The sequence below is a fragment of the Nothobranchius furzeri genome, chromosome 7 (assembly GCF_043380555.1).
Source record: "Nothobranchius furzeri strain GRZ-AD chromosome 7, NfurGRZ-RIMD1, whole genome shotgun sequence".
NCBI lineage: Eukaryota > Metazoa > Chordata > Actinopteri > Cyprinodontiformes > Nothobranchiidae > Nothobranchius > Nothobranchius furzeri.
The window spans coordinates 57,121,818-57,147,513 of record NC_091747.1 but is presented as its reverse complement, the minus strand read 5'-3'; the positions used below and the strand labels follow the sequence as shown (position 1 = coordinate 57,147,513).

Sequence of the window (25,696 nt, the reverse complement as noted above, 5' to 3'; positions counted from 1 at the left end):
AATGTGTCTGGCTGAACCGGCACGGAACTGAGCTGACCGGCGGTTCGGCCATGGCGTGTGTTTTGACCCAGATGTGGAGGAGCAAGCGCTAGGTAAGAACTGACAGTAGGGGGCATCTGAACCTGCTTGAATGGGAATGAGTCATTAACGGCCTCCAGGAAGGAAGTAAAGACACTTATTCGGTTAGTGGTTGGCTTCGGGTTGACACGAGGAGTGGATTGATTGGTACCCGTGATCTGATTCATGAGAAATGATGACTGAGTGCTAGTTCCGGGTATGGCTTCCATATTTATCAGGTAATTGATAAATGATAAATGACCCGCACTTGTACAGCACCTTTCAGAGTCAGAGGACTCCAAAGCACTTTACACTATAGCCACATGTAATGAGGGGTAAATATTGTTGCTTTTAAGCTTAATATATTACCTTTACTTATGACCAATAAGATGTGATATTCTATAGAGATACAGGGTATCAGCCTGATTGGTCTTTGAATGTTTATTCAGAAGAATTAGGATTCTTTGCTTTTTTCAGTGATCATAACACACTTCACATTAATTCAGAGAGAGTCAAGTTTACACAAAGTAAGAAATATATTTTCTAAACAAATAAAATACAAGACAAGTTATAAATGAGACAAATGTGATGGATGCATATAAGTTCAATTCGATTCAAGTTTATTTATATAGCGCCAAATCACGACAAGAGTCGTCTCAAGGCACTTCACATAATAAACATTCCAATTCAGGTCAGTTCATTAAGCCAATCAGAAATAATGTTTCCTATATAAGGAACCCAGCAAATTGCATCAAGTCACTGACTAGTGTCAGTGACTATACAGCAATCCTCATACCAAGCAAGCATATAGAGACAGTGGAGAGGAAAACTCCCTTTTAACAGGAAGAAACCTCCAGAGAATCCTGGCTCAGTATAAACAGCCATCCTCCACGACTCACTGGGGATCGAGAAGACAGAGCAGACACACACACACACACACACACACACACACACACACACACACACACACACACACACACACACACACACCCACACGGACAAGTAATGTGTCTACAGTTATATTGTGATGTCTTAGTAAATATTATATTTGGTGAAAGATAAACTTTATTGTATTTATTCTAGTGGATCTATAATTAAACGGATAAACTAGTAGTAGCACATCAAAAGTCAAGGAAACCAAAAAGTTATTATCAGGAGAGAGAGAATGTTTAAGTGGTTAGCAGCAAGTGGATGGAATGTGATGTATGATGATGTGTGAATGTGATGTTATCAGAACCTTTGTGTCTAGACGAAACTATGTTCTGGGTGTGAAAAGAATTTGTGGTTGTTATGAGCTAAAGAGTTCATTTATCAAAACGGCATCAGGCGCAATTCATGTCATGCCTACGTACCCGTTCCTGGAGACCCCGTTTGGATCCGAGATGTCAAGGAGTCGGTGACCCCAAATGCACGTGGCTCGTAGGAAAACCTCGATGCGACCAAGTCAAACCTAGGATGTCTCCGAGTCACAACCGATAGATGAAATCGTTTGCGTCTAGAACAGCTGTTTCTGAATAGCTGAAGGAACCGTTTTGCTGTGTCAGCTGTAGCGTGCAACAGGTTTTGACAGCATGTCAAGAGATGCAGTGGTTAGAGAGTTTCCTCCGGTGGCCAGTCCGGAGTTCTGCTCAAAAACTAACTGAATCACCCAGCAAGTGATTCTGTTTTAATATTCCCATATTATGATTACATGGCCAATCAGGACAAAAGAGGTTAAGAGGTGTTAACAAACAAACCTCAGAACACACACACCTTTTCCAGATACTCTGATTTGTGGATAAGAAAATATCTATGTGCAGTGACGTTAACTGTAATTTACATCTAATGAACATTGTGTATGAGTGTAGATAATGATTCACTTGTTAAACCAAACATTACTGATCATCACATCAAAATGTTTCACTGTAATATTAAAATTCATTTCAACTTCTTTGAATTATGCACAGATTATTCAAACATTATTATTATTATTATTCATATAACGTTTGTTCATTCAACCATATGTTTATTTAATGATTATTTAACTTATGAGTTGTAAAAGTTCATCTTTCATGAGAGTGTGCAATCCTGCAGTCTTATCAAAAGAAAGCTTTGTTTGGGAACACAGGCTGACGTCGTGTTCCCTTGAAATGTCAACAAGGATTGCAGAATCTTCTGGGCTTTAGAAGACAGAATAGAAACTCCGCTCAGATAGTGGAATTATGTCTTTAGGTGACCGGACATTGTGTGGGTCAATATGTAGGTGAAAAACGACCCTTTCTGGACGTTACACACAGCTGCCCTGAGGCTCACTGACAGAGGCGAGGCTGCCGAGCACAGGCGCCATCAGTCTTTCCGACCACCACCAGCAGGTAAGGTGGGTTAAGTGTCTTGCTCAAGGACACAAGAGCAGAATATTCTGTCCGGAGACTAGTTTGAACCTGCAGCTTTCCAATTACTGGACAACCCATTCAATCTCCTGAGCTACAGCTACCCATTAGGTCACAAATTAATGATGCTAATGCTAATGAACATCTTGCTAACCTGTTACCGGCAAGTGATAAATATTCTAACTACTGTAAATCAAAAACCATCATAAGCAACAAACTTAAGCTGCATGGTGGCGTAGTTGTTAGCACGGTTGCCTCGCAGCACTAAGGTTGCAGGTTCAAAACTCGGCTGCAGCCTTTCTGCGTGGAGTTGCGTGTTCTCCCCATGCATGCGTGGGTTTCCCCCGGGTACTCCGGTTTCCACCACAGATCACAACATGCCCTATAGGTTATAAACTGTAAGTCGCTTTAGATAAGAGCGTCTGCCAAATAAATAAACATAAACATAAAGCAGAAACACTGATTTTTATTTCTCCAAGGGCACCATAGAGGCAAAAAAAAAATTCTTACATCTTAAGCCCCTCTCCCTACTTCTGTAATAACGGCTGGAAACAGCGCCTGTTGTTTGAGCACCACTAACCATCCAACAGGGCTAAAACACATTCTCTTACCACTATTATTCTCACATTATGTTATTTATTCATTTATACGCATTTAATTTAAAACTTCCTGGTCCGTAACAAATGTCGTAAACTCTGCATCAGTCTAGGTGCGAGCATGCACTCTGTGACTGACGTCTGTACGTAAGCGAATGTCCAACGCTATTGGCTAATACTGAGCGGCGCGCAATTCAATTTGCATGAGCCTATACTGGACGGGGGGCCGTCTTAGCAAAAAACAATTGTCCTTTAGCCTACATTATACCACAGTTAAATCTGTCATTTTTACAGATTTCTAAAGAATCGTACGTAACTTACGAAAAAAGAAAAGTTCCAGATCGCTGTGAGATCTTGGGCAGTGCTTTAGGGGATTGTTACAACCCCCTCAAGTCCAGGAGGGTATGGGGTTAAAACATAACACAAAGTGAGTCAGTTAAGGTAATTTAAACTGTTTTTATTTCCTGCTTTATTTTTAAAGCTCTTCCAGCAGGTCTCCTGCATACGCACATGGTGACCGAACAACCAAAAATCTCCCTGACTCTCAGGGGAGGGGTCAAACAATCAATAAACAATAAACAGTCTTTTATTGAACAGAAATTAACAGGCAGGGCTTTAGACAACTAAAACGGCTGAACCAAAGGGGAGGAGGAAGCACTGCCTCAAAACACAGCGTGTCCTTTAAAATCCTCGAGAGAGACAGAACTTTCCTCAAAACCAACCACGGTCAGAACACCACATGGTTTTAAAATATATATCAAATGAGTTAGAGATACAACATTGGGAGTTATGTAGCTCAGTCCACCAGCACACAACCGGGGCTTAAATCCAGTCAGTGGTATCGCACATAAATAAAACCATAATCCCTAACACATCCCATTAGAACCCAGGAAAACAAATACACCTCATCCTGAAGCTTTTCTCTGGGGGTGGCATTGCCACACACGGGTAACAGAAGGCTTCCCATTCAGCTCAGGGATCAGCGTCGGAGTCCCGTCAGGGTTCAGGTCAACTTGTTACTCCAGCGTCTCAGTGCAGATTCTCCGCCCTTCTCCAGTTAATCCGATCCGTCTACCAGAACAGTCTCTCAGTGCCTCGCTCTCAGGTACTCTCCTTCCTCAGTTCTCGTCTCCTCTCAGTTTACCATTGACTCAGTTCGCCCCTTCTCCGTCTCCCAGTTCAGCCTCCACATCCGCTTTTGTTGGCGTCCTGATTAGGGTAACGACGCACAGCCGTGGTCCATCAGGGCTCTAGTATGGCGCTGTCCATGGTCCTGAACAAACGTCTCCCGGAACCAGAGCTGTAATCACACGGCGGGGCCTTCCAGGCCTCCGGGCATAACTGGTGGATGTAACAGGGATGTTTTTGGATCTTTAAATTGAGGATGATAATAAACCTTCAAAACATAATGAAACGATCAGAAACTCTGGAGTTGTCCCTGTTCTGGAGCTTTGGTGGGTTTTCACATAGCAAACACCTCAGCAGTTGCTCTTCTTCCTTTTCAGGGTTTCCCTTCATTTTCTCTCCTTTCTCATGGGTGTCTACTACTGTGCTGAATCTTCCTTTCTTATCTTTCACTCCTTTATGAACCTCCCCCTGTGGCTTGAGTGGGCACGGATATGGCAGTGCACCCGCAGCCTTGTGCTGGCATATTTATCAATGTGCTGATGGCAACTTCTACGCACATTCTGTCGTTACGCAGAAAATATTTACAGCTCTAATAATTTCTCAAGCCTTCTCTGTGCATCTGTGTTTGCTGCTTTACCTGTAGTCAGTCAGTTGATAAATTAGTTGCTCACTTTGTCATTCTCAGGGAAAAAGATCAGTCAGCCTGTCAGTAAATGAACAAGTCGGTAAACCATGCACACACCCAATCAGTAAATAATCCACTCTCTTGGAAATTAGCCAGATGTTTAAATAAAACAAGTAAATGTCCCAGTCTGCAGCTGGTAAATCAGAGAGGAAATTAGTCATTTGATTCAAGTCGGTCACATAACGAATCTTGCTCTTAGGATTCATTTTAACTTTGTATTTAAAGCCATGAGACAATAGCAGCTTAACCTCTGATGAGCCTGCCAACCTCTGATAACACTTGGCCAATTACTGTGCTTGCCACGGATGGAGTTCTTGTGTGGGTAGGTGCATTTGCATGCATGCTCTGAATTCCACATGCAGGAATTAGTCTGCAAGTTCCCATAACAGTCAGTCAGGATTGTCCCTGTGGTGCAGCCGAAGGCGTTCAACAGGAAGTCTGAAGAGGAATGGGTTTTCTTTAGGGTCCTCAGGATAGCAAAAAGCAGGTCATTTAGCCAAAAAATCCAGACAAACCATATAAGTAGCAAAAGATCTGGTGGGTTCGTTGTGTCCACATTTGGGTAATCTGTGCGTTTTCCGTGCTTACCGACAGTCTTTTTGGACCTTCTCTCCGGTGGTCAGCTTCATGTGGAGCTGACCCAACACACCCACTCATGACTGATTGGCCGGCTGAAGTTCACACCTACCTATAGAGGGAGTCTCTGATTGGCGGGTAGAATCAGCCAACAGGGCTTCCCGCTTGCACGATTTATTATGGGTCTGGATGCAGTGGCGTAGACCTCTTCTTAGACGGCTGCTCGGACCTACCGCTCCAGCTGCAGCAGTGCGAGGACCCACTGCTGTAAGGAGCACACAGGCAGCAGGAGTCAGTGTGCTTCATTTCAGAGTCTCCAGAAGCAACCCTGCTCATGGCTGCCTTCGTTAAATAAGTTAAGGAGGACTTCTCCAGACGTCTTTTGCCCCGCCTTCGTGTTTGGAGACATCTGAAAACACAAGGGCAAGCCGATGATACCAAGACTGGACTGGGCTGGGCCAAATTTAAAAAGACCATAAGATTTCACCAACTTCCATAAGTTTAACATTTACAACACATAAGTCCTTTTTTAGCACAGCTAGTCAACCTAGTGGTGTGACAGTTTCATAAACCTAGCATTGTTAGTTTGTAAAGATCTGACTCTGAACACAAGAAGAAACCCAGCTACAGATTCTGCAGACACGCCAGTATTTGGCACATCACAGACCAGCGCCTATTGGCCAAACGGCGCCATGGTGCAAACTGTGATTAGCTTGATCTCTGATGATTAGTTCAGTGAAATCTCGTAATTCTAAGAGTCCGTGAAAAGGCGCACTGGTATAATTTGTTGTGTGAGTGGAAGTGTCAAAATATAGATGCTGGCCCTAAAAAGAGTTAATAAAATTATTGGGGCCGTGTCCGAGTCCGCAGCCATAGGGAGAAGAAAAACTTACTCATTACGCTGCCTTGTGGTGCACCACTGCTGAGGAGCAGTAGTGATCCAACAATGCTGGGACAAGTAACTACAATACGTTATGAAGTCTGTTTTCAATCAAATTTAAAAGCCATTAAGTGTGAACTGATTTTTTTTCTGTTGGTGAATTAATGATTAAGAACATCTGGCAATAATATGCGATATATAGCGATGCTTCGGTGCATGAGTCTGATTTCACTTTCACTTTCAAGAGCAAGTCACCCCCAAATAAACTTTTTTTTGCTGATAAACTAAATAAACGAGTGTCTAATCGTGCTGCAGACACGTGTCATCAATAATTTGGCACTTCAGTGCATCTTAGTTAAAATTTAAAGAGCAAGTCACCCCCAAATAAACTTTTTTTTGCTGATAAACTAAATAAACGAGTGTCTAATCGTGCTGCAGACACGTGTCGTCAATAATTTGGCACTTCAGTGCATCTTAGTTAAAATTTAAATATTCTGCCTAAAACTGGCAGTGTTGTACCGTTGTCAGGTAAAAACTCTGCGCTGTATTCTAATTTAAATCTGCCACCGCTATTGGCTAAGAGGTATGCTATGATGTAAACTGGTACATTATGATGTCACAACGTTGTCGTGAGCCTGTGTGTGTGTGTATTTGTTAGCAGCTCCGCCCTCTCGGTCTGCCAGGCAACAGCATTTGTTGCATTTTTCAAACATGAAGTGGGAGTGGAGTTAGACTCTGGTAGGGGGTGACTTGCTCTTAAAGTCTTAACTGCTTCCACTCTGTGTCAATTCGATCCATATCATCAACTCTTTGAGAGTGATGTTTTTGTTTGTCTCACAGACGTCACATTAAAAGAAATGGTTTCTCTGCATTTGTGCATTAGGAGATTTGGAGTTTATACAGATTAATTTCACCTTTTTTTAACCTTTACTGACATGTTTGGTCTTATTAAGTAAGATGACAAGCAGCAAAGGCACAGAAAAGATTTTGGTTTAGCCCAACCTGGAGAATGAGATGTATCAGTGTTTGTTTGTTTTTGTACCCAAAGGTGTAGACCTTAGGCTTTATGGGGGGAAGTGTTACAGCTGGAGCCTTTTTGTGTTGTGATTTCATTTTTCTGTGCATTTTTATGTTGCATCTGAGGAGCCTGCCTGCAGACTATGGCCTGTTGGCTCACCCTTGCTCCTCCCTGCACCAGCTGAGCTGGGTTTTCATCAGCCGCAAATTGTTTAAAGGACCTGCTGGAGCTCCTCACCAATGGGAACAATAGTGCAGAGCTGCCTTTCCTCTGGTCTGTTGTCTCCCACTTAGAACTTCGATATTGTGCCCTTTAGAGTTATGTTACTGTTTGAACCTGTTTTGGTAAAAGGGGATTTAGATCCATGGTGGTTAACAATAATAATAGTCATCTTTTCTGAATTAAGAGAAAAGTAAATAAAACTTTTGTTAATTTTCTTTTGTGTCACGCGTCCTCCATGTTACCCCAGGCCCCCTAGACACCTGGTTGTAACAAACATGTTTGTGTTTATTCAAGCTTTCAGAAAGTATCAACATTTCTTATCGATTTTGTTTATTCCACTCCAAACTTCAGGTAAATACGCCATGAGAGACTTGATCCATCGGCTACCAGGCAGTAGCAGCAGCAACAATAACGCCACCAGCATTGGGACCTCTGGGACCACGGGCACACCCAGCAAGGCCATGTCCGACGATACCGTAACTGCCATCTGCTGTGCTTTGCATGAAGTAATCACCAAGAACATGGAGAACGCAAAAGCTTTACGCGACGCCGGTGGCATTGAAAAACTCATTGGCATCGCCCGCAGCAAAGGAGACAAGTAAGTTAAGACCTGGGTTCATTTATGTAAAAAAATAAAAAGACTTGGAGGGTTTCAAATGAAAACTTGACTATTTTTTACATTTAAACACTGAAAGTTCTGCATCATCACATCAAATATGAATTTTCTTATGCATTGAGTGCCTCACATTTCTCTTAAGGACTTGTAATGTAAAAAATATTAACTGTCAAAGCAAAATTGAGACATCAGTTTCATGTTTTCTATAGCGTATATCTTTTTGAGAGAGCTTTTCCTCTCCTCTTTCCTACTCATTTTCTCTTTCCATTTCTCTCCATTTCTCCCAAAAATGAGATGTTTCATCTCAAGAGGTTTTTATCCTCCAAAAATATAAGTAAATAACTAAATTTCCTTGCATTTTTAATCACAATTCTTTATTTTTCTTTTTTTTTCTTCTAAATTTAACCATTTAACCATCCATCCATTTTCTGAACCAGCTTGTCCATGTAGGGTCGCGGGGGGAAGCTGGTGCCTATCTCCAGGCATCAGGCGGGGTACAACCTGGACAGAGGGCCAGTTCATCGCAGGGCAACACAGAGACACACAGGACAAACAATCATGCACACACACACACACACCTAAGAACAATTTAGACAGACCAATTAACCTAACAGTCATGTTTTTGGACTGTGGGAGGAAGCCGGAGTACCCGGAGAGAACCCACGCATGCACAGGGAGAACATGCAAACTCCATGCAGAAAGATCCCAGGCTGGGAAGTGAATCCAGGACCTTCTTGCTGCAAGACAACAGCTCTAACCACTGCACTGTGCAGCCCCCAACCATTTAACCATCAGATTTAATTTGTATTTTAATTTTTTTTGTTCTTGTGAAGCGCCTCGTGATCTTTATCATGAGAGACGCCATAGAAAAGATCATTTTCATCATTTACAGCAAGAAACACAAGAAAAAGAGAAACAAGTTAAAATAATAGGTTTTTTTTTACATTCTGATTAAATACCTACATTATCTTTTTAACACATGTCTGGAGAAGGCAGAAACCTTAATGCGGTGCATTTACATTAATGTATGGGTGTTCTTTCCCAATCCCCAGCCAACCAAAGATAACTTCTGTAATGTTTTCTAACTTGGCTGTTATGAGCTGAGGTCAGACTGAAACTTCCCTCATAAGGAGAATGAGTGTTCTACCCAGCTGCTATGGCAACCAGCAGGCCATGCGTTGCCATGACATCCGCGTGTCATCAGGCGGAGGTCAATCGTGGATTTATTATTAGGCAGAAAGAGTCTATCTATTTAGGGAAAGGTGCTTCAGGGCACCATTACACAGAGCAATGAGGCGCTGGCACAGCCGTCCATAAATGCAAATTTCCTGGTGACTGTGGTTATCGGCTAATGGCGCCAACATCTTCGCAGTGGATAAGTGTTTATTAGCAGCAGCGGTAATTATTTTCCACTATTGCAATTTTTTGTTGGAAAACAATAGTCAAGTTAAATATCATCTAATATGTTTACCAGCTGAGGAAAAACACCTGAAAACCCTTCTGAAAGGAATAGGACACCAAAGGGGTCATGAGTCGGACCGCCAATTCATGTCGAAAATACCCCAACATCGTTTCTGCAGCAGGATGCATCTAACACGTTCACTTCATCATATTGCTGCAGTCAGAAGCAATCATTTTGATTTGCTGTAGCAAGAAAAATGCTAGTGGAATTAATACCATTAATAACTCAGTATAATTAAGTGTCCCAGTCAGCCGTGGCAGTGAAAAAGCACGCCCAGTGGCAAGGTCTATGCAGAGCCGAAGCAGCCATCGTAGCACCTGTGCTTTCCCCGCTGTGTCTTGTCAAAGTGGCTGCTGTGAAAACAGTGTGCCATTCTAATCTGGGAAGAATCAAAACCATTTGGTAATGCTTTTTGTGCTGCTGATGCTGCTAGTGCCAGATGCCACAGAGCGGAAGTGGGCTACACTGAGTTTCAGAAGATGTAAGGATTTACTATTCAATTCAATTCAATTCAAAAATACTTTATTAATCCCAGAGGGAAATTGATTGCTGTAGTAGCTCAGAATAATAATAATAATAATAATCAAGTCATCTAAGAGTTATTGTATATTACAATGGCTGTTGACAGGAAGGATCTCCAGTAGCGGTCAGTGTTGCAGCGAAACTGAGGAAGCCTCTGACTGAAGACACTCTTCCGTTGTTGGACAGTCTTGTGAAGAGAATGCTCAGGGTTGTCCATCATTTTCTTGATTCTCTGGAGAATCCTTCTTTGCATTATCTCCTCCAGCGGTTCTGAAACTGCCAAAACTCTGGCTGAGTCCTTGACAGGGCTTGGAGTTCCTCCATCTTGTTGGCCAGTGATCTCACATTGCCCATTATGATCGATGGAAGAGATGGTTTGAATTTCCTCTTTCTCTGTTTCTGTTTTGCTCCCGCTCTGCACCCACGCTTCTGGCGTTTTAGCTCATTTGGGATTTGTGGCTTCAGCTGAGGTATTATTTCAGTCTTTCCAATGTTAATCGGCTGCTCCCGATTGTAAACCAGCTTGTTGCCATGGTTACGCATCATAACAAATGCTCAAAAAGTGAAAACAGCTAAAAAATAGCAGTAAAAATCCTCCAAGCCTCACAGCACCAGAAACAGAAAAGTAAAGTGTCCAAAAAATACTGTTTTTCTTGAGAAACTAGAAGAAAAAATGCCCAAGAAAAGGCAAAACTTACCTGTAGTCAACAGAGCTACTCCAACATGCAGCCGCCCAGAGCAGCGCAGTTCCGGAAAATTGAGACCATTACAGCGTTTTTCCTTCAAACGGCTTCCACCCGAGTGTAAAAGTGTTTTCAAAGAGATTTTTATTCTGGAAACCTGTAAATGAGACTCTCTTTTAGCTTCTTCCTGTAGCTGTGAGAGCACAAAGACGCAAAGTCACTTCTATCAGGGTTCCCAGCGTGTCAGGAAGGAATTCAGGGTCATTTAAACACATGTAAATAAACGTCTTTTGCTGAAAGAAAATCATTTCCTTTTAAGGGGAGTAACCTTCCTAAAACTGGCTCTTGTGCAGGTGGTGAGGACAGGTTGTTGAGTAGCAATGCAACGTCACGATAATTAGACTCCAGGAGAAATAACCCTAACAAGTTCTCCGTTTCTCCTCAGACACTCGGCAAAAGTGGTAAAGGCAGCTTCTCAAGTCCTCAGCAGTATGTGGCAGTACCGAGACCTGCGCTCCCTCTACAAGAAGGTACGAGGAGCACACGTGCACTGCAGATTGTGGAGATTTGACGTGTTGTTTTGGAGACGTTTGCAGAGGAGTTACGTGCCAGCCTCTTTTCTCGGAGGGTTGCAGGTTTCCACCCCTCTTAGGCTGTCACCGTCATGTCCTTGAGCAAGACATTTCATCGTCCTTGACTGCTGGTGGTGGTCGGTGGCTACAGAGAAGCTCGTCACCACCAGTGTGTGAATGTGTGTGTGAATGGATGAATGATTCACTGTAGCGTAAAGCGGTTTTGAGTCTTCTGACTGAGGCGCTGTGCAAATGCAGTTTTTGTCATGTTTGAAGGCAATTTCTTAACCCACGACATGAAGAATCACCACCAGGAGTCGGAAGGTAAGTAAAAATGGTTTATGTTGTATGGTACGGTAGAGGTAGCTTCCGATGGACAGGAAATGGATCCGTGGGGGTTCTGAGAGGAAGAGAGGTCAGAGTCTGGAACAACGTGAGAGGATGATGAGCAATGCAAAGGGCTTACGGTTTCCTGGATGATCTGGGTTCTTCGGGGAGGGTATGCCAGGCCTGGCTGAGCAGGGAGACAGAGGAGCTGCAGGTGGGCCGGTGAGTGGCGGAGAGCAGGCGATCAGGGGCAAACGGCGGGACTGGAATATTGATGATGGTTCCGTTGATATTGTAGAAAGCGAATATGAATATATGACTGGAACCTGGAGGGATCAGGAGGGCAGAGCAAGTTAACTGCCCGAAGGGCAGGAATGGGCAGACAAACAGATTCTGATATATTTCAGAAAGATCAGGAGGAGGGCTAGAAACTACCCAAGACTGAGTATCATCTGGCACTGGTGAGTTGTCCTGCTGCTCCTTAAATCCCCTGACCGCTGATGAGCTGAGTTGAGACAGCTGAGCTCTCCAGTCACACCCACCTGCTAACAAAGCTCAGGCCCTGTCCACACGTAGCCGGGGATCTGCCAAAACGTAGATATTTTTCTACGTTTTGGCCTGTCATCCACACGAAAACGGAGTTATTTCACACGAAAACGGATCTTTTTAAAAACTCCGGCCAAAGTGAAGATCTGCGTCTTCTCCGTTTTGGGTGTCTGCGTGTGGACAGACAAAACCGGTGCTTTAAGGTCTGCAACGTCACTTTCCGCGACAAAAAAATGCTGACATCACGTGTGCGACCTGTGTTTACACTAGCCGACAACATGGATGCCCTCAGAGCTGCGCTCACTTTATCAATTGTCCAAGCGCTTTTTGCTTGTTTGTTTTTGCAAGCGGAATTACTGCTCCTTGCGGAAGACCACAGACGAAGGACGAGGTTAAGAACGGGGGAAGTACTGCCGCCTACAGGTCTGGCATGTCCTTAACAACGTATTTGTCCGGGTACGTGTGGACAGAGTTTTGTTTTAAAACGCGGTGGTGTGGATGCAAGCTTTTGAAGGGGCGGATATTCGTTTTTAAAAAAACCCGGCTATGTGTGGACTAGGCCTCAGACAAAGAAGGTTAGTTCAGCACAGAGCATGACAGTTTTTTATCATGTTCTCTCATTTCTGTTTAGTTCTCTGCACTATTTGATGCATGACTTGACTTTTTCCTTGTTGGACTCATAATTTGAGGACGTAAGAAAATGAAGACGCTGAAGCTAAAACGTCCCACGCACTTAATTAAGTGGAAGTAGTGATAGTTGTGACAGACTTTGTGAAAAGACATTAATAAAAAGGTCTTTGCTATGTTTGGAAAAACGGCCTCAAACCATTTAAACGTGATTTTTTTTTTACTAAAGCAGCTGTTAGAGTCGATTCTCTATGGAAACACGTTAATGAAGCAATTAAAAGTCACTTTAAAATCCTGCTTTTTAGTGTTTAAACAGCTGAAGCCTTTCCAGTGTCAATGTGTGTCTTTGTAACTGAGTTTAGATGTAATATTTATATTTACAATTAATTATTCTGCAGAAGCTTTTATCCAAGGAGACTTTCAAGTAATGAAAGACATTCAAGCTTCAGGACAGGGACATTGGTATCGGCTTGAATCGGAAAAGGGTAGAAGGCCTTCTCTGGGTCAGGGATGAGGTCCTGACTCAAGAGGAGGAGTTGAAGTATCTCAGGGTTTTTTTTTTTATGAGTGAGTGAAAGCTGGAGCGCAAGATCGACAGCTGGATTGGTGCTGCGTCTGCAGTGATGCGGGCATTGTACCGGTCTGTTGTGGTGAAGAGAGAGCTGAGCTGGAAGGTGAGGCTCTCAATTTACTGGTCAGTCTAGGTTCCTACCCTCACCTTTGGTCATGAGCTTTGGGTAGTAGCAGAAAGGATAAGATCACAGATTCATGCGGCCAAAATGAGTTTTCTCAGCAGGGTGTCTGGGCTCTCCCTGAGAGATAGGGTGAGAAGCTTGTTCACCCGGGAGGAGTAGGCCTGCTGCTCCTCCACATCAAGAGGTGCCAGTTGAGGTGGCTCGGGCATCTGGTTAGGATGCCTCCTGGACGCCTCCACGGTGACGTTTTCCAGGCACATCCAACCAGGAGGAGACCCAAAGGAAGGCCCAGAACACGCTAGAGGGGCTCTGTTTCACGGCTGGCCAGGGAACACCTTGGGATTACCCCGGAGGAGCTGGCCCAAGTAGCTGTGGAGAGGGAAGTCTGGGCCTCCCTGCAAAGGCTGCTGCCCCCGTGACCCGACTCCGGATAAGCGGATGAAAATGGGTGGATGGAGGACAGGAAAAGATTTTGGCATTAGGCAAAATAAAAGTATGTGTTGGTCAAGCATGTTGGCGTTAGCAGCATGTTCTTCTATTTGGGGAACTAAATAAAGTGCATTATGTATCCCATCAATAACAAAACTCAACACTAACCACCAGCATCACCATCATTCACCATAAGCTGCAGCTAGTCCTGACTCCTATGAGTACATGCCACACGGATGCAATAACCTGCTGCACACATGGACACACTGGCTGCACAAGGAGCAGCACTCTGCAGACGGAATCTTTTTATGTTATATCATGAATTAAGCAGTCCTGTTGTGTTTTGTGTGTGTGCGTGTGCGTGTGTGTGTGCGTGTGTGTGTGCGTGTGTGTGTGTGTGTGCGTGTGCGTGTGCGTGTGTGTGTGTGTGTGTGTGCGTGCGTGCGTGCGTGCATGCATGCATGCATGCGTGTGTGTGTGTGTGTGTGTGTGTGTGTGTGTGTGTGTGTGTGTGTGCGTGCGTGCTGGTAAACTGGACTGCTGCACATGTGCTGTAGTCAGACAACAGTGATGCACATGCTGCAACGACACAGAGTTTAATTTTTATTCTCACTTCGGCTTAAACTTGAAGTAACTCACATTGTTTGAAGTTGAGGCTCGATAAAGATATTGTCCTAGGTCAGAGGTGCTTAACACCGACTCTGTCCTTCAAAGAAATGGGCCCAGAAGGGTCGGTGGCCAGGCAGCTCAGAGGAACGCAGCCTTTGAGGAGGAGTGAGAGCATGTTTAATGGAAATGAGCTAGCTGGACATAGAAGATGCGGTCTCAGTAAGCCAGAAGTGGTGCCGTGAATGTTTTATTTATTTATTTATTTGACAGCTTTTAGTAGAGAGCAGAGTTTGATGAGCAAGAAGTGACGTGCCCGTTTTAGCTGATTAAACGCCATATGTTCTTTTGTGTTGTAGATCATCTGTTGGCGCTTTACGAAGTGTTCTGGGAGGCCAACAAAAGAGCATTTCAATAGCTGGAGCAAGAAATAACCATGTCTGAGGCTTAGTATGGGCAGCATACTGTGTGTAAGAGAGTCTGATATTTCTGATCTTTTGAAATCCAAAGCAACATCACATAGAGACAGCGGAAATGTGATAATCTTTTTCAGAAAACATAACTGGATAGAAGCTATTTTAAGTCAATATTTTGTTGGTAGACTACGGAGATAGGTACAGTTAACTATAGTTTCTTATTAAATGATGCAAAGAGTCATTTTTAGTTTTTCCAGAACGATTGCTCCGCAGAGGCGCCTTATGATGCAAAAAGGAAGGGACCCCGATGAAATGTGAATGTTAGCCTTTGTCAGGACACTGGAAAAAAAGACAAAATGACCATTCAGGTAATCCAAAAAGTGCCTTGGCTTCAGTATCATGCAGTGCATAAAAGCTGCATAGTTTGAATCTCTTTAAATGCCATTCACTCATGTTTGTCTCACAGACACAGAGACATTCCTAAAACCTGCATTCTTACACACCTCTTTTGATTCCTCAAATGGCAAATTCTTGCAAACTCTTGCAACTTGATTAACCCTTTGATGCATAATGGTCACTACAGTGGACAGGTACTCAAAATTGTTATTTATTTATTTAATTTTGCTATTAAGCACAGCTGTTGAAGACTTTATTGCATTTGAGCCTCCCCATTTGGACTTCAGTAAGTCAAGCCAACATATTTCATAATCACATTGCACACTGTCCACTGTGGTGGACATGTAATAAACTATGTGTAAATTAAATGTTACAAAAAATATGTAAATATGAAATTTGCTTCATTCATACCTAAAGATGAATGAAAAAAATTGTTTAAAAAATCATGGTTGAAGATTTCATAATTCATGCATCAAAGGGTTAAAAGTAATAACAGTAGCAAGCATATTTACTTGTCCATGGAGAGTTTCAATGAAAGGTTATGTGTTAGTTAAAAACAATCCAAGTTGAAAATATTCTCATTCATGAAATGTGCCGAGTCTAGAAATCTAGACAAACCACAGCAGTAGCAGAAAGATTTAGCTCTGAAGATTGGTCTAGTCATACTCCGTTGTAGCCTCAGCAGACGGCTGACATGTTGGGTGGGCTTAGCACCATTTAATCCTACTGCACACTGGAAGCATCGGGGCGTGGAACATTACTGCGTCAAATAGAATCCATTATGGCCTATAGAGCTCCGGACGTCACGTGACTCTCAGAGACGCCATGTTGGCAGGCAACAAAGGTAAACAAAATGAACGGGATCGGCTTGGATTTTACGCCGTCTGAGTTTACTTCACAATTTAAAACTGAAGAAATTGTTTTATGTAGTCAGAAATTAAATAGATTAAACATCTCCGACCCTTACCATGCCCCTGGGATACTTTTTAAAAACGCCAGAAGCTGTTGGAGTGGACCTGGCCAGGGAACGCCTTGGGATTTCCCCGGAGGAGCTGGCCCAAGTGGCTGGGGAGAGGGAAGTCTGGGCCTCTTGACTTAGGCTACTGCCCCTGCGACCGAGGAGGAAAATGGATGGATAGACAAATACATGTAAGAAGTTTAAATAGAGTGCTGTGCTGTTTGAATGTATAAACTGAACTCCAAGAGAAATCTCTATATATATAAATATGTCAGGCAGGAGCGTCTCAGGATCTGTCTGAGATCTGTCTCGGTGAGACAGATAATAGAAATCCAAAGTGCTTTTTTATGTGTGATCTGACAATTGATCAACCATTGCTTAAAAATGAAATACAGCTTAGTCGGTTAATTGCTTTGATCATAAAACACGTAAACGGCAGCACGCAGAAATCACGAGGCAATGTTTTACGTGACGTTTACTTGTTGCTATGAGTAATAAGACAGAAAAAGCCACGCCAAAATGAGTTTAGGAAGCCCACTAAGAATCGTAATAAAAGCATTTAAAATAAACACCATACACAGTTGAGGAAACGTTGTTTACCTGATATGAAGCGGTCGCTGCACAAGTGAAAACCTTTACTCTCGGGATCCTACAGCTTCATTTTAACCTGGAGGCTAGCGCATTTTACTATAATGATCCAACGTTTGCGGCGTTCCGGATCTTGGGGGATTCTGTAGATGGCTCTTCCCTTTTCTCTTCCGTGTCTGTTCTGCATCCTGGGACACAACAGGAAACTACCATATTTCCCATTTGATTGAGTTTTCTGACAATAACAAATAGCCCAGCTGTGGGCTTCTGCCTGCTAAGAAGGCGCCGTTTCGATTTGAACTGTTGCATGCCGGGAGAAGTGACGTCAACTCCCGGAGCTCTATGGGGTGATTAAAACCAGCCGCATCCCACAAGCGGCTCGCCGCGCTGCTAAAGAAGGCATTGGATTGCATTTTTGCCACAACCCACTTCTGGGACGCTACGATTTTTGCAGTTAAAACAGGGCTATCCAGGAAATCACACACGGTTTTAGTGTAAAACCCCCAGTAGTTTTCAAAATAAAAGTCTGTTGCAGCGATGTGATTTCATATTTATGTAGATTACATCAATATAAGTGACCTAGCAGCTTATTCACTCCTAGCATCGCTCCAGAAGTGCAGCGGTGTGTCTTTCAGGGTTTTAATCGTGGCATTGGAGAGGAACAGCATCGGGTAAGACATCAGTGATACCAAATGTGATTTCCTTCATTTGGGTTTAAAGGTGGACGGCATAAGCTGGAGGTATTTTGTGATCTTGTGAGTCGAGCGAGGAGCACAGCGGAGAAGCCACTTCACGGCTGAGACTCTGCCAGTGTGCACTGTAGTGGATTGTCGCGAGTAAACCTTTCCGCTGTCGTTCTGCGCCGCCAGTGTGCAGTCGGGGTTACGACCACCATTTGTAACGGCTTTGGCATCAAATTTGGACAATTTAGATTTGGGCTGTTCTTTGAGATGAGAGCAGATAATTTGGAAAAAGCGAAGTGTATGATGGACTGCTCCGCTGACTAAGTTCTGTTGTCTCTTTCGCTGGTCTGACTGGTTCTAGCATTGTCCAGTTGCGTGTAGAGAGAGTTTGAAACACGACTGCAGATTCCACCGCTACATGTCTATGGGCCGTGGCCAGACTGTGTATTTACATAAGTTAGATGGCATACCAGGCTAAATGTCAAGAGTTTTAATACAGTGCTTGAAACAGATTTGACATCTATGATTGAAAAGTTATTAATTCAATTCAATTCAAGTTTATTTATATAGCGCCAAATCACGACAAGAGTCGTCTCAAGGCACTTCACATAATAAACATTCCAATTCACAGTTCATTAAGCCAATCAGAAATAATGTTTCCTATATAAGGAACCCAGCAAATTGCATGGTAAAAATGGTAAATGGCCTGTATTTGATATAGCGCCTTCTAGAGTCCTGGAACCCCCCAAGGCGCTTTACAACACAATCAGTCATTCACCCATTCACACGCTGGTGGGGATGAGCTACGATGTAGCCACAGCTGCCCTGGGGCGCACTGACAGAGGCGAGGCTGCCGAGCACTGGCGCCACCGGTCCCTCCGACCACCACCAGCAGGCAATGTGGGTTAAGTGTCTTGCCCAAGGACACAGCGACAGACTGAGCGGGGCTCGAACCTGCAACCTTCCGATTGCGGGGCGAGCACTAAACTCCTGTGCCATCGTCGCCCCATATAAGGAACCCAGCAAATTGCATCAAGTCACTGACGAGTGTCAGTGACTATACAGCAATCCTCATACTAAGCAAGCATGCAGTGACAGTGGAGAGGAAAACTCCCTTTTAACAGGAAGAAACCTGCAGAGAATCCTGGCTCAGTACAGGTGCTGGCCAGTAAATTAGAATATCATCAAAAGGTTGAAAATATTTCAGTAATTCCATTCAAAACGTGAAACTTGTACATTATATTCATGCAATGCACACAGACCAATGTATTTCCAATGTTTATTACGTTTAATTTTGATATTTATAGGTGACAACCAATGAAAACATCAAATCTGGTATCTCAGAAAATTAGAATATTCTAAAGGCCAATGAAAAAATGTTTGTTTCTCTAATGTTGGCCAACTGAAAAGAATGAACATGAAAAGAATGTGCATGTATAGCACTCAATACTTAGTCGGGGCTCCTTTTGCCTCAATAACTGCAGTAATGCGGCGTGGCATGGACTCGATCAGTCTGTGGCACTGCTCAGGTGTTATGAGAGCCCAGGTTGCTCTGATAGTCGTCTTCAGCTCCTCTGCATTGTTGGGTCTAGCGTATTGCATCCTCCGCTTCACAATACCCCATAGATTTTCTATGGGGTTAAGGTCAGGCGAGTTTGCGGGCCAATCAAGGACAGGGATACCATGGTCCTTGAACCAGGTGCTGGTGGTTTTGGCACTGTGTGCAGGTGCCAAGTCCTGTTGAAAGGTGAAGTCTGCATCCCCATAAAGTTGGTCAGCAGCAGGAAGCATGAAGTGCTCTAAAACTTCCTGGTAGACGGCTGCATTGACCCTGGACCTCAGGAAACAGAGTGGGCCAACACCGGCAGATGACATGGCACCCCACACCATCACTGACGGTGGAAACTTTACACTGGACCTCATGCAACGTGGATTCTGTGCTTCTCCGCTCTTCCTCCAGACTCTGGGTCCTTGATTTCCAAAGGAAATGCAGAACTTGCTTTCATCAGAAAACATAACTTTGGACCACTCAGCATCAGTCCAGTCCTTTTTGTCCTTGGCCCAGGCGAGACGCTTCTTGCGCTGTTTCTTGTTCAAGAGTGGCTTGACACACGGAATGCGACACCTGAATCCCATGTCTTTCATGAGTCTCCTCGTGGTGGTTCTTGAAGCGCTGACTCCAGCTGCAGTCCACTCTTTGTGGATCTCCCCCACATTTTTGAATGGGTTTGTCGTCACAATTCTCTGCAGGGTGCGGTTATCCCTAGAGCTTGTACACTTTTTTCTACCACATTTTTTCCGTCCCTTCGCCTGTCTGTTAATGTGCTTGGACACAGAGCTCTGCGAACAGCCAGCTTCTTTAGCAATCACCTTTTGTGTCTTGCCCTCCTTGTGCAAGGTGTCAATGATTGTCTTTTGGACAGCTGTTAAGTCAGAAGTCTTCCCCATGATTGTGGTGCCTTCAAAACAAGACTGAGGGACCTTTTAAAGGCCTTTGCAGGTGTTTTGAGTAAATCAGCTGATTAGAGTGGTAGCAGGTGTCTTCTATATTCAGCCTTTTCAGAATATTCTAATTTTTTGAGATACCAAATTTGGAGTTTTCATTAGTTGTCACTTATGAATATCAAATTTAAATGTAATGAACATTGGAAATACATTGGTCTGTGTGCATTGCATGAATATAATGTACAAGTTTCACGTTTTGAATGGAATTACTGAAATATTTTCAATCTTTTGATGATATTCTAATTTACTGGCCAGCACCTGTATAAGCAGCCATCCTCCACGACTCACTGGGGATCGAGAAGACAGAGCAGGCAGACACACACAAAATATCTTAACAAGTCAACAAGTCAAACAGCAACAGTAACATGGTGTTTGTTCAGTTCTACGGGCCCTTCAGCTTTGCTTTGTATCTGTTACACTACCGGTTACAAATAAAGATTAAACTAACCGTGATAAGGTGAAGACAACTTAAAAAAGATCCTTTCTATACTGTCTCGCTGTAATTGTATTCAGAAGATGTGAGTGTGAGTGGTTTGCTGCTTTTTTGGCCACGGTTTAATGTCCACCAATCAGCCATGATATTAGAACCACTGACAGATGGGATGAATTACATTGATTTTCTTGTTACATTAGCATCTGTCAAGTGGAAGGATATATTAGGCAGCAACTACACAATAATGTCATCACGCTGGTGTTGGAACCATCAAATGTAGTGAAGTTCAAGGCTCAAAGGAGCTGTGATTAAAGATTGTAGTTGATGATGAAGGCTCAATTGGGCCAGAGCGTCTCTAAAGCAGCAGGTCTGGAGTGTTTTTTTAATCAGTGCATAATGAAAGAAATAAAGGGAAGCTTCTTAATCCTGGATATGATAGGGTGTTGTCAGAATCCACAATGCATCACAGCTTTCTGTGTATGAAATTCTCCACCGTGACCTTTGCGGAGCAGCCAACACAAAGGCTGCTAGATGAACCAGGTTGTCTTTTAGATTTTATGGACATCTGAGAGAGGAAAAGCTTGCAGAGACTGACTGATGCAAGGAGGAAGTCTGTGTCCTCTGTTATTATTTGACCCTTTAGGTGGGTGTGTGTGTGTGTGTACATGGGTGTGTGTCTGTGTGCCTTTGTGAGAGGTCAGTCATGTCCACATCAAAGAAAAGAGTCATGGAGCTCAGCTTGCTTTACAACTAAGCAGCGGTAGTAACAGAATCGGCTAGATCAATAACTTCACACTAGACTTCCTGGACTGTTGAGATTTTGCTTTTTATTTTTTAAAGAGCAAGTTCACTGAGAAACTGTTTTTTACTTAATCTTTTTCACATACAATCAGTCACTTCTACCCCATTTCCTTCATTAGCCAAAGGTAAATGAGAAAATGCTTGAGTCGTAAAAAGCCACACAGATCAGCATCACGCTGTAGCTCACCCGTCATGGCTCACGACACAGGAAAGCTGCGTTGAATTTTGCAGCCAGGAGAGAGCAGAGCACGTTTCGACTAGTAGACGCTAATCATTAGCATTAGCAACTCCACAACATGGCAGAGCTCCTTCAGGCTGTGTTATTTGTGGAGACAACACATCAGTGTTGCAGAGCAAACCGAGACAGTGGAAGAGTTGTGTTGCCGTCAGCCAATCAGAGACGAGATGCCCAAATATTTTCTGAAGCTGAAAAGTTTGTAAGTCACTGATTTAGACCATTGATTGTCTGAATGGTTTACAGATTCCAAGAATACATGACCTGTATTTAAATGTGCAGGTCATAAGACAAACAGAGCCTAGCATGGTTTGAATCTCTTTAAATGCCATTCACTCATGTTTGTCTCACAGACACAGAGACATTCCTAAAACCTGCATTCTTACACACCTTTTGATTCCTCAAATGGCAAATTCTTGCAAACTCTTGCAACTTGATTAAAAGTAATAACAGTAGCAAGCATATTTACTTGTCCATGAAGAGTTTCAATGAAAGGTTATCTGTTATTCAGCCCAACTTCAGAGAGGTAATCACAGAGCTTCAGAGCACTTTAGAAAAACTTAAACGAGGCTTATTGGAGAAATGAAACGTAAAGACCTGAATCATCTGAGCTGCATGCTCATGTCCTCAAATGAATGTGAGATTCTTTCACATCAAAATGACCCAAATCTGTAGCTTCGATCATTTTACTCTGATTCATTTTTATTGTTATAAAACCCTTTTTTTAGATTTTGAAATGCTCTGGTGCCACTGCATCGTCTCTTCAGCACCTGTCTCCACTTTTTTTGGACCCAATTTGTTCTGATGATGTCAGCTTCTCACTCAAACTGGCTGCCTTCATCACTGCTGCTTAATCTTTGCTTGCATTGTCCCAAACTAGCTGCTCAGTATGATGCAGTACAGGTGTGTTAGTACAAGTGTGTTACGTCGTGAGCCAGACAACTGAGTGAAGCAAAGCCGAGGTGACAGACGAAGTGCTGTAGGCGGGGCAGCAGCAGTGGCTTGTGTGGGAAGAGGAAACGGATTTTGGATCAGCTTTAGTACACAATATCTCTTTCTTCCCTTATTTTATTGGGTTAATAAAGGCCAACTGAGAAAATGTTTAAATTGCTGCCTATAAAAACTGCTACTGTTGCTTCTGTCTTATCTAAGAGCTAATCATTCTTTAACACATAATAAAACCTCCCATTTCCTTGTTTGAGTCTCTTGAATTGGACCGTTGCACTCATTGTTGTCATGTTCTGCGGGAGGAGATGGCAGACCATGTGTGGTGGTGGTGGTTTTCAGGAGGCAGAAGATCAGGCAGACGGATGAAAAAATAGAAAGATGTTTAATCGTAGACTGGGAGCAACAGGACGAACGAACATGCACAAACGACAATGAACCGACAAAGACAGCAACAAGGAGGGAGGTATAAATACACAAGGGAATCGGGAACACATGGGCAGAATAATCAGGGACAGGTGAGAACAATAAGGCTAATCAGGGCAGGAGAGACACAGTCAGGGAGGCCGGGGCGGATCATGACAATTGTAGTATCTTCTGCTCCGTGGCATCGCTGTGACCTGGCCACATCCTTAGGACTGTGTCACTCTCTTCATTGTCACCCTTTCATTCACTGCTGACACACAGAGCAGTTCCGCTATGTGGCCTAGATGAGCCTCAGCTGCCTCACATGGCTTTAATCGTCGCCACTGGAAGGCAATACAGTCAGCTGGAGGGTCAAATGCTACAAACATCACACGTGAAGGGCACACCAGCCTTGTCCAGACCAACAAGTTACCCTTATGTTTGAGTACAAATACACAGAATGGAAATGTATACCCTCATGAGCTCTTGTTGTTCATAGTTAGATGCATTTGATATGATACAACTTTGATTTTTACAAAAAAAGCATGAAAATATGAATATTTCAGCTTTAAAAATGATCAATAATTAAGTAGACGCTCTACCTTTAGAGTGTTAAACATCAGCTTTATTACTAAGCACATCTAAGAAACAACAACTGTCGACCAAGTTAAACAAATTAAAGGCGTAGTTCACTGAAAAGCATTTTGGTGACACTTTAGGATTTGAAAAGCCTGACAGGTCACTTTAAGGGGAACTACAGTTTTGGCTTGCTTTTAGCACCCCTTAATGTGCGTTTGTGGAACTGAAAGCAAAACCTATCCCCTCGCTGTGCCTCGCTGGATTAAGGTGTCTTTTTAACACCTTAATCCAGGACTATTCAATTCCGGGCCTCGAGGGCTGGCATCCAGCACGTTTTAGTGGTTTCTTTGCTCCAGCACACTTGATTCAGTGGTTGAATCAACTGTGCAGCTGCTCATCAGGCTCTGCAGAAGCCTGTTAATCACCTGCTTAGTGAAATCAGTTGTGCTGAAGCAAGGTTAAAACCAAAGCATGCTGGATGCTGGCCCTTGAGGCCTGGAATTGAATACCCATGCCTTAATCTAACAGCTGAAATGTCTCCTCAGCCTTCATTAGTGTCTACAGGAGTGATTCACGACTAAATGAAACAAATCAGCTGTGTTCGTGATCCAAAACATGCAGGAAATGTGCTGGAACCAGACAGCAGTGGCATGTACATCAGCTATTTTTGTTCTAAGTCCCAACATCGACCTGCTAGTCTGAAGTGGCAAGTGTGATATTCTAGTGAACACAGAGGGCGGTGGGGTCAGAGTGACATTTCATTAACCTTGCAAAGGGTCATTTTAGCACATACTGGCTCATGAAAATATTTAAAACTATGCAAAAGGTGTATAGTATCCCTTAATAACATAATCACTTGTTTGGTCTGAAATGATCCTTCAGCTTGCTGTGATGCTCTCCTCCGTTTATTTTCATGTCTTCTGTAGGTGTGCCCTGCTTCGACCCCAGCAGACAGCCACAGACACGTTGTCCCAGTCTCTTTTGATCTTGCCACTGATCCCAAAGGACAGCGACCCAGTCAAGACATTTTTACATGTCTTAAATTACAAGCATCTCCACCAGATATCAGAGTTCTTGTAGTGTCTTCATTCTTGCATGTAAACTTGATTTTTGATCATGCAAAGACGAGAATCACAAATGTCTGGCATAATTGCACCCATGTGCATTTTCAAACAGAGACATGTCCGAGAGAAATGCCTGGGATTCCCGCAAGTCCACCCACTTCTACGCTGATCAAAATGTATAAAGTAAATTTTACGGCCCCCAGCTCGTCTAGGAGATGATGGTATTGAGGGCGTAAAGAAAGATATGTGAATTACCGGACCAAACCAAGGTTTACTCTCTTAGAGGAGTTTATTAACTAAAAATCACTGCTTTATGCAGGCAAAGACAAAATGAATACAAAACCAAAAGGATGTCCACACTGGGGAATTAACAATACTAAACAGAAGGATCATCCAATACTGGGTAAATAACAATAATATTAATAAACACAAAACGCCGGTACTAATCCGGGAAAACTAAAGGAATTGGATGAACACAAAAAGCTCCACCAAAAGGGTGAGCTGAACTCTTTAACGAGTATACCAATGAACACAAAAACGAGCTCTGGCTACTAGGAAGTATTTTACTAAACCACACAGGTTATCTAAACGAAGACTTTAACGTCTGGTTTGCTAGGAGGGAAAAAGAGGAACACTCGCTTTAACACAAGGCCTCTGCTAAGCTTCCCTCCTCGAATGACAGAGGGAGCTGCCTTTTATAGGAAGCTCCCTGATTGAGAAGATTAGCGACACCTGGCTCAACTAGAGCCAGGTGAACAGTTAGGAGCTCTGAGGCCATCTTGTGACCACAAAACAGACAGCGTCTGTAACAGTAAATGTACTTGGATTCATCTAACAGATCAGGGGTTGTTTGCGGGAACGTTCCATCCTCTTATGATAAAAATTTATTTCAAGTCTTTGTAGATCTCCATTTAACATCTATTTGCACAGTTCGTGACAAGAAGTCTCATTTTCTTCTAGCAGCAATCGACACATTAAAGGATTCAAGCTTAGAATCTGTCACGAGAGCCCAGAGCTTAAAACGAGTGACTTTACTGTTGGTATCCCTGCATGACATATTAGGTCATGGGTA

General features: G+C 43.2%; 1 protein-coding gene across 7 annotated transcripts in view; it reads left to right on the top strand.

Annotated features, from left to right (window-relative positions):
* ctnnd2a (catenin (cadherin-associated protein), delta 2a) overlaps positions 1–25,696 on the top strand; it is a 379,177-nt gene that overhangs the window by 329,282 nt on the left and 24,199 nt on the right. For all 7 annotated transcript variants that reach the window (XM_054751079.2, XM_070553234.1, XM_070553237.1 and 4 more), the window contains 2 exons: positions 7,883–8,129; positions 11,260–11,344. In XM_054751079.2, coding sequence (XP_054607054.2) covers positions 7,883–8,129; positions 11,260–11,344 — 332 coding nt within the window. The remainder of the gene's footprint in view (positions 1–7,882; positions 8,130–11,259; positions 11,345–25,696) is intronic.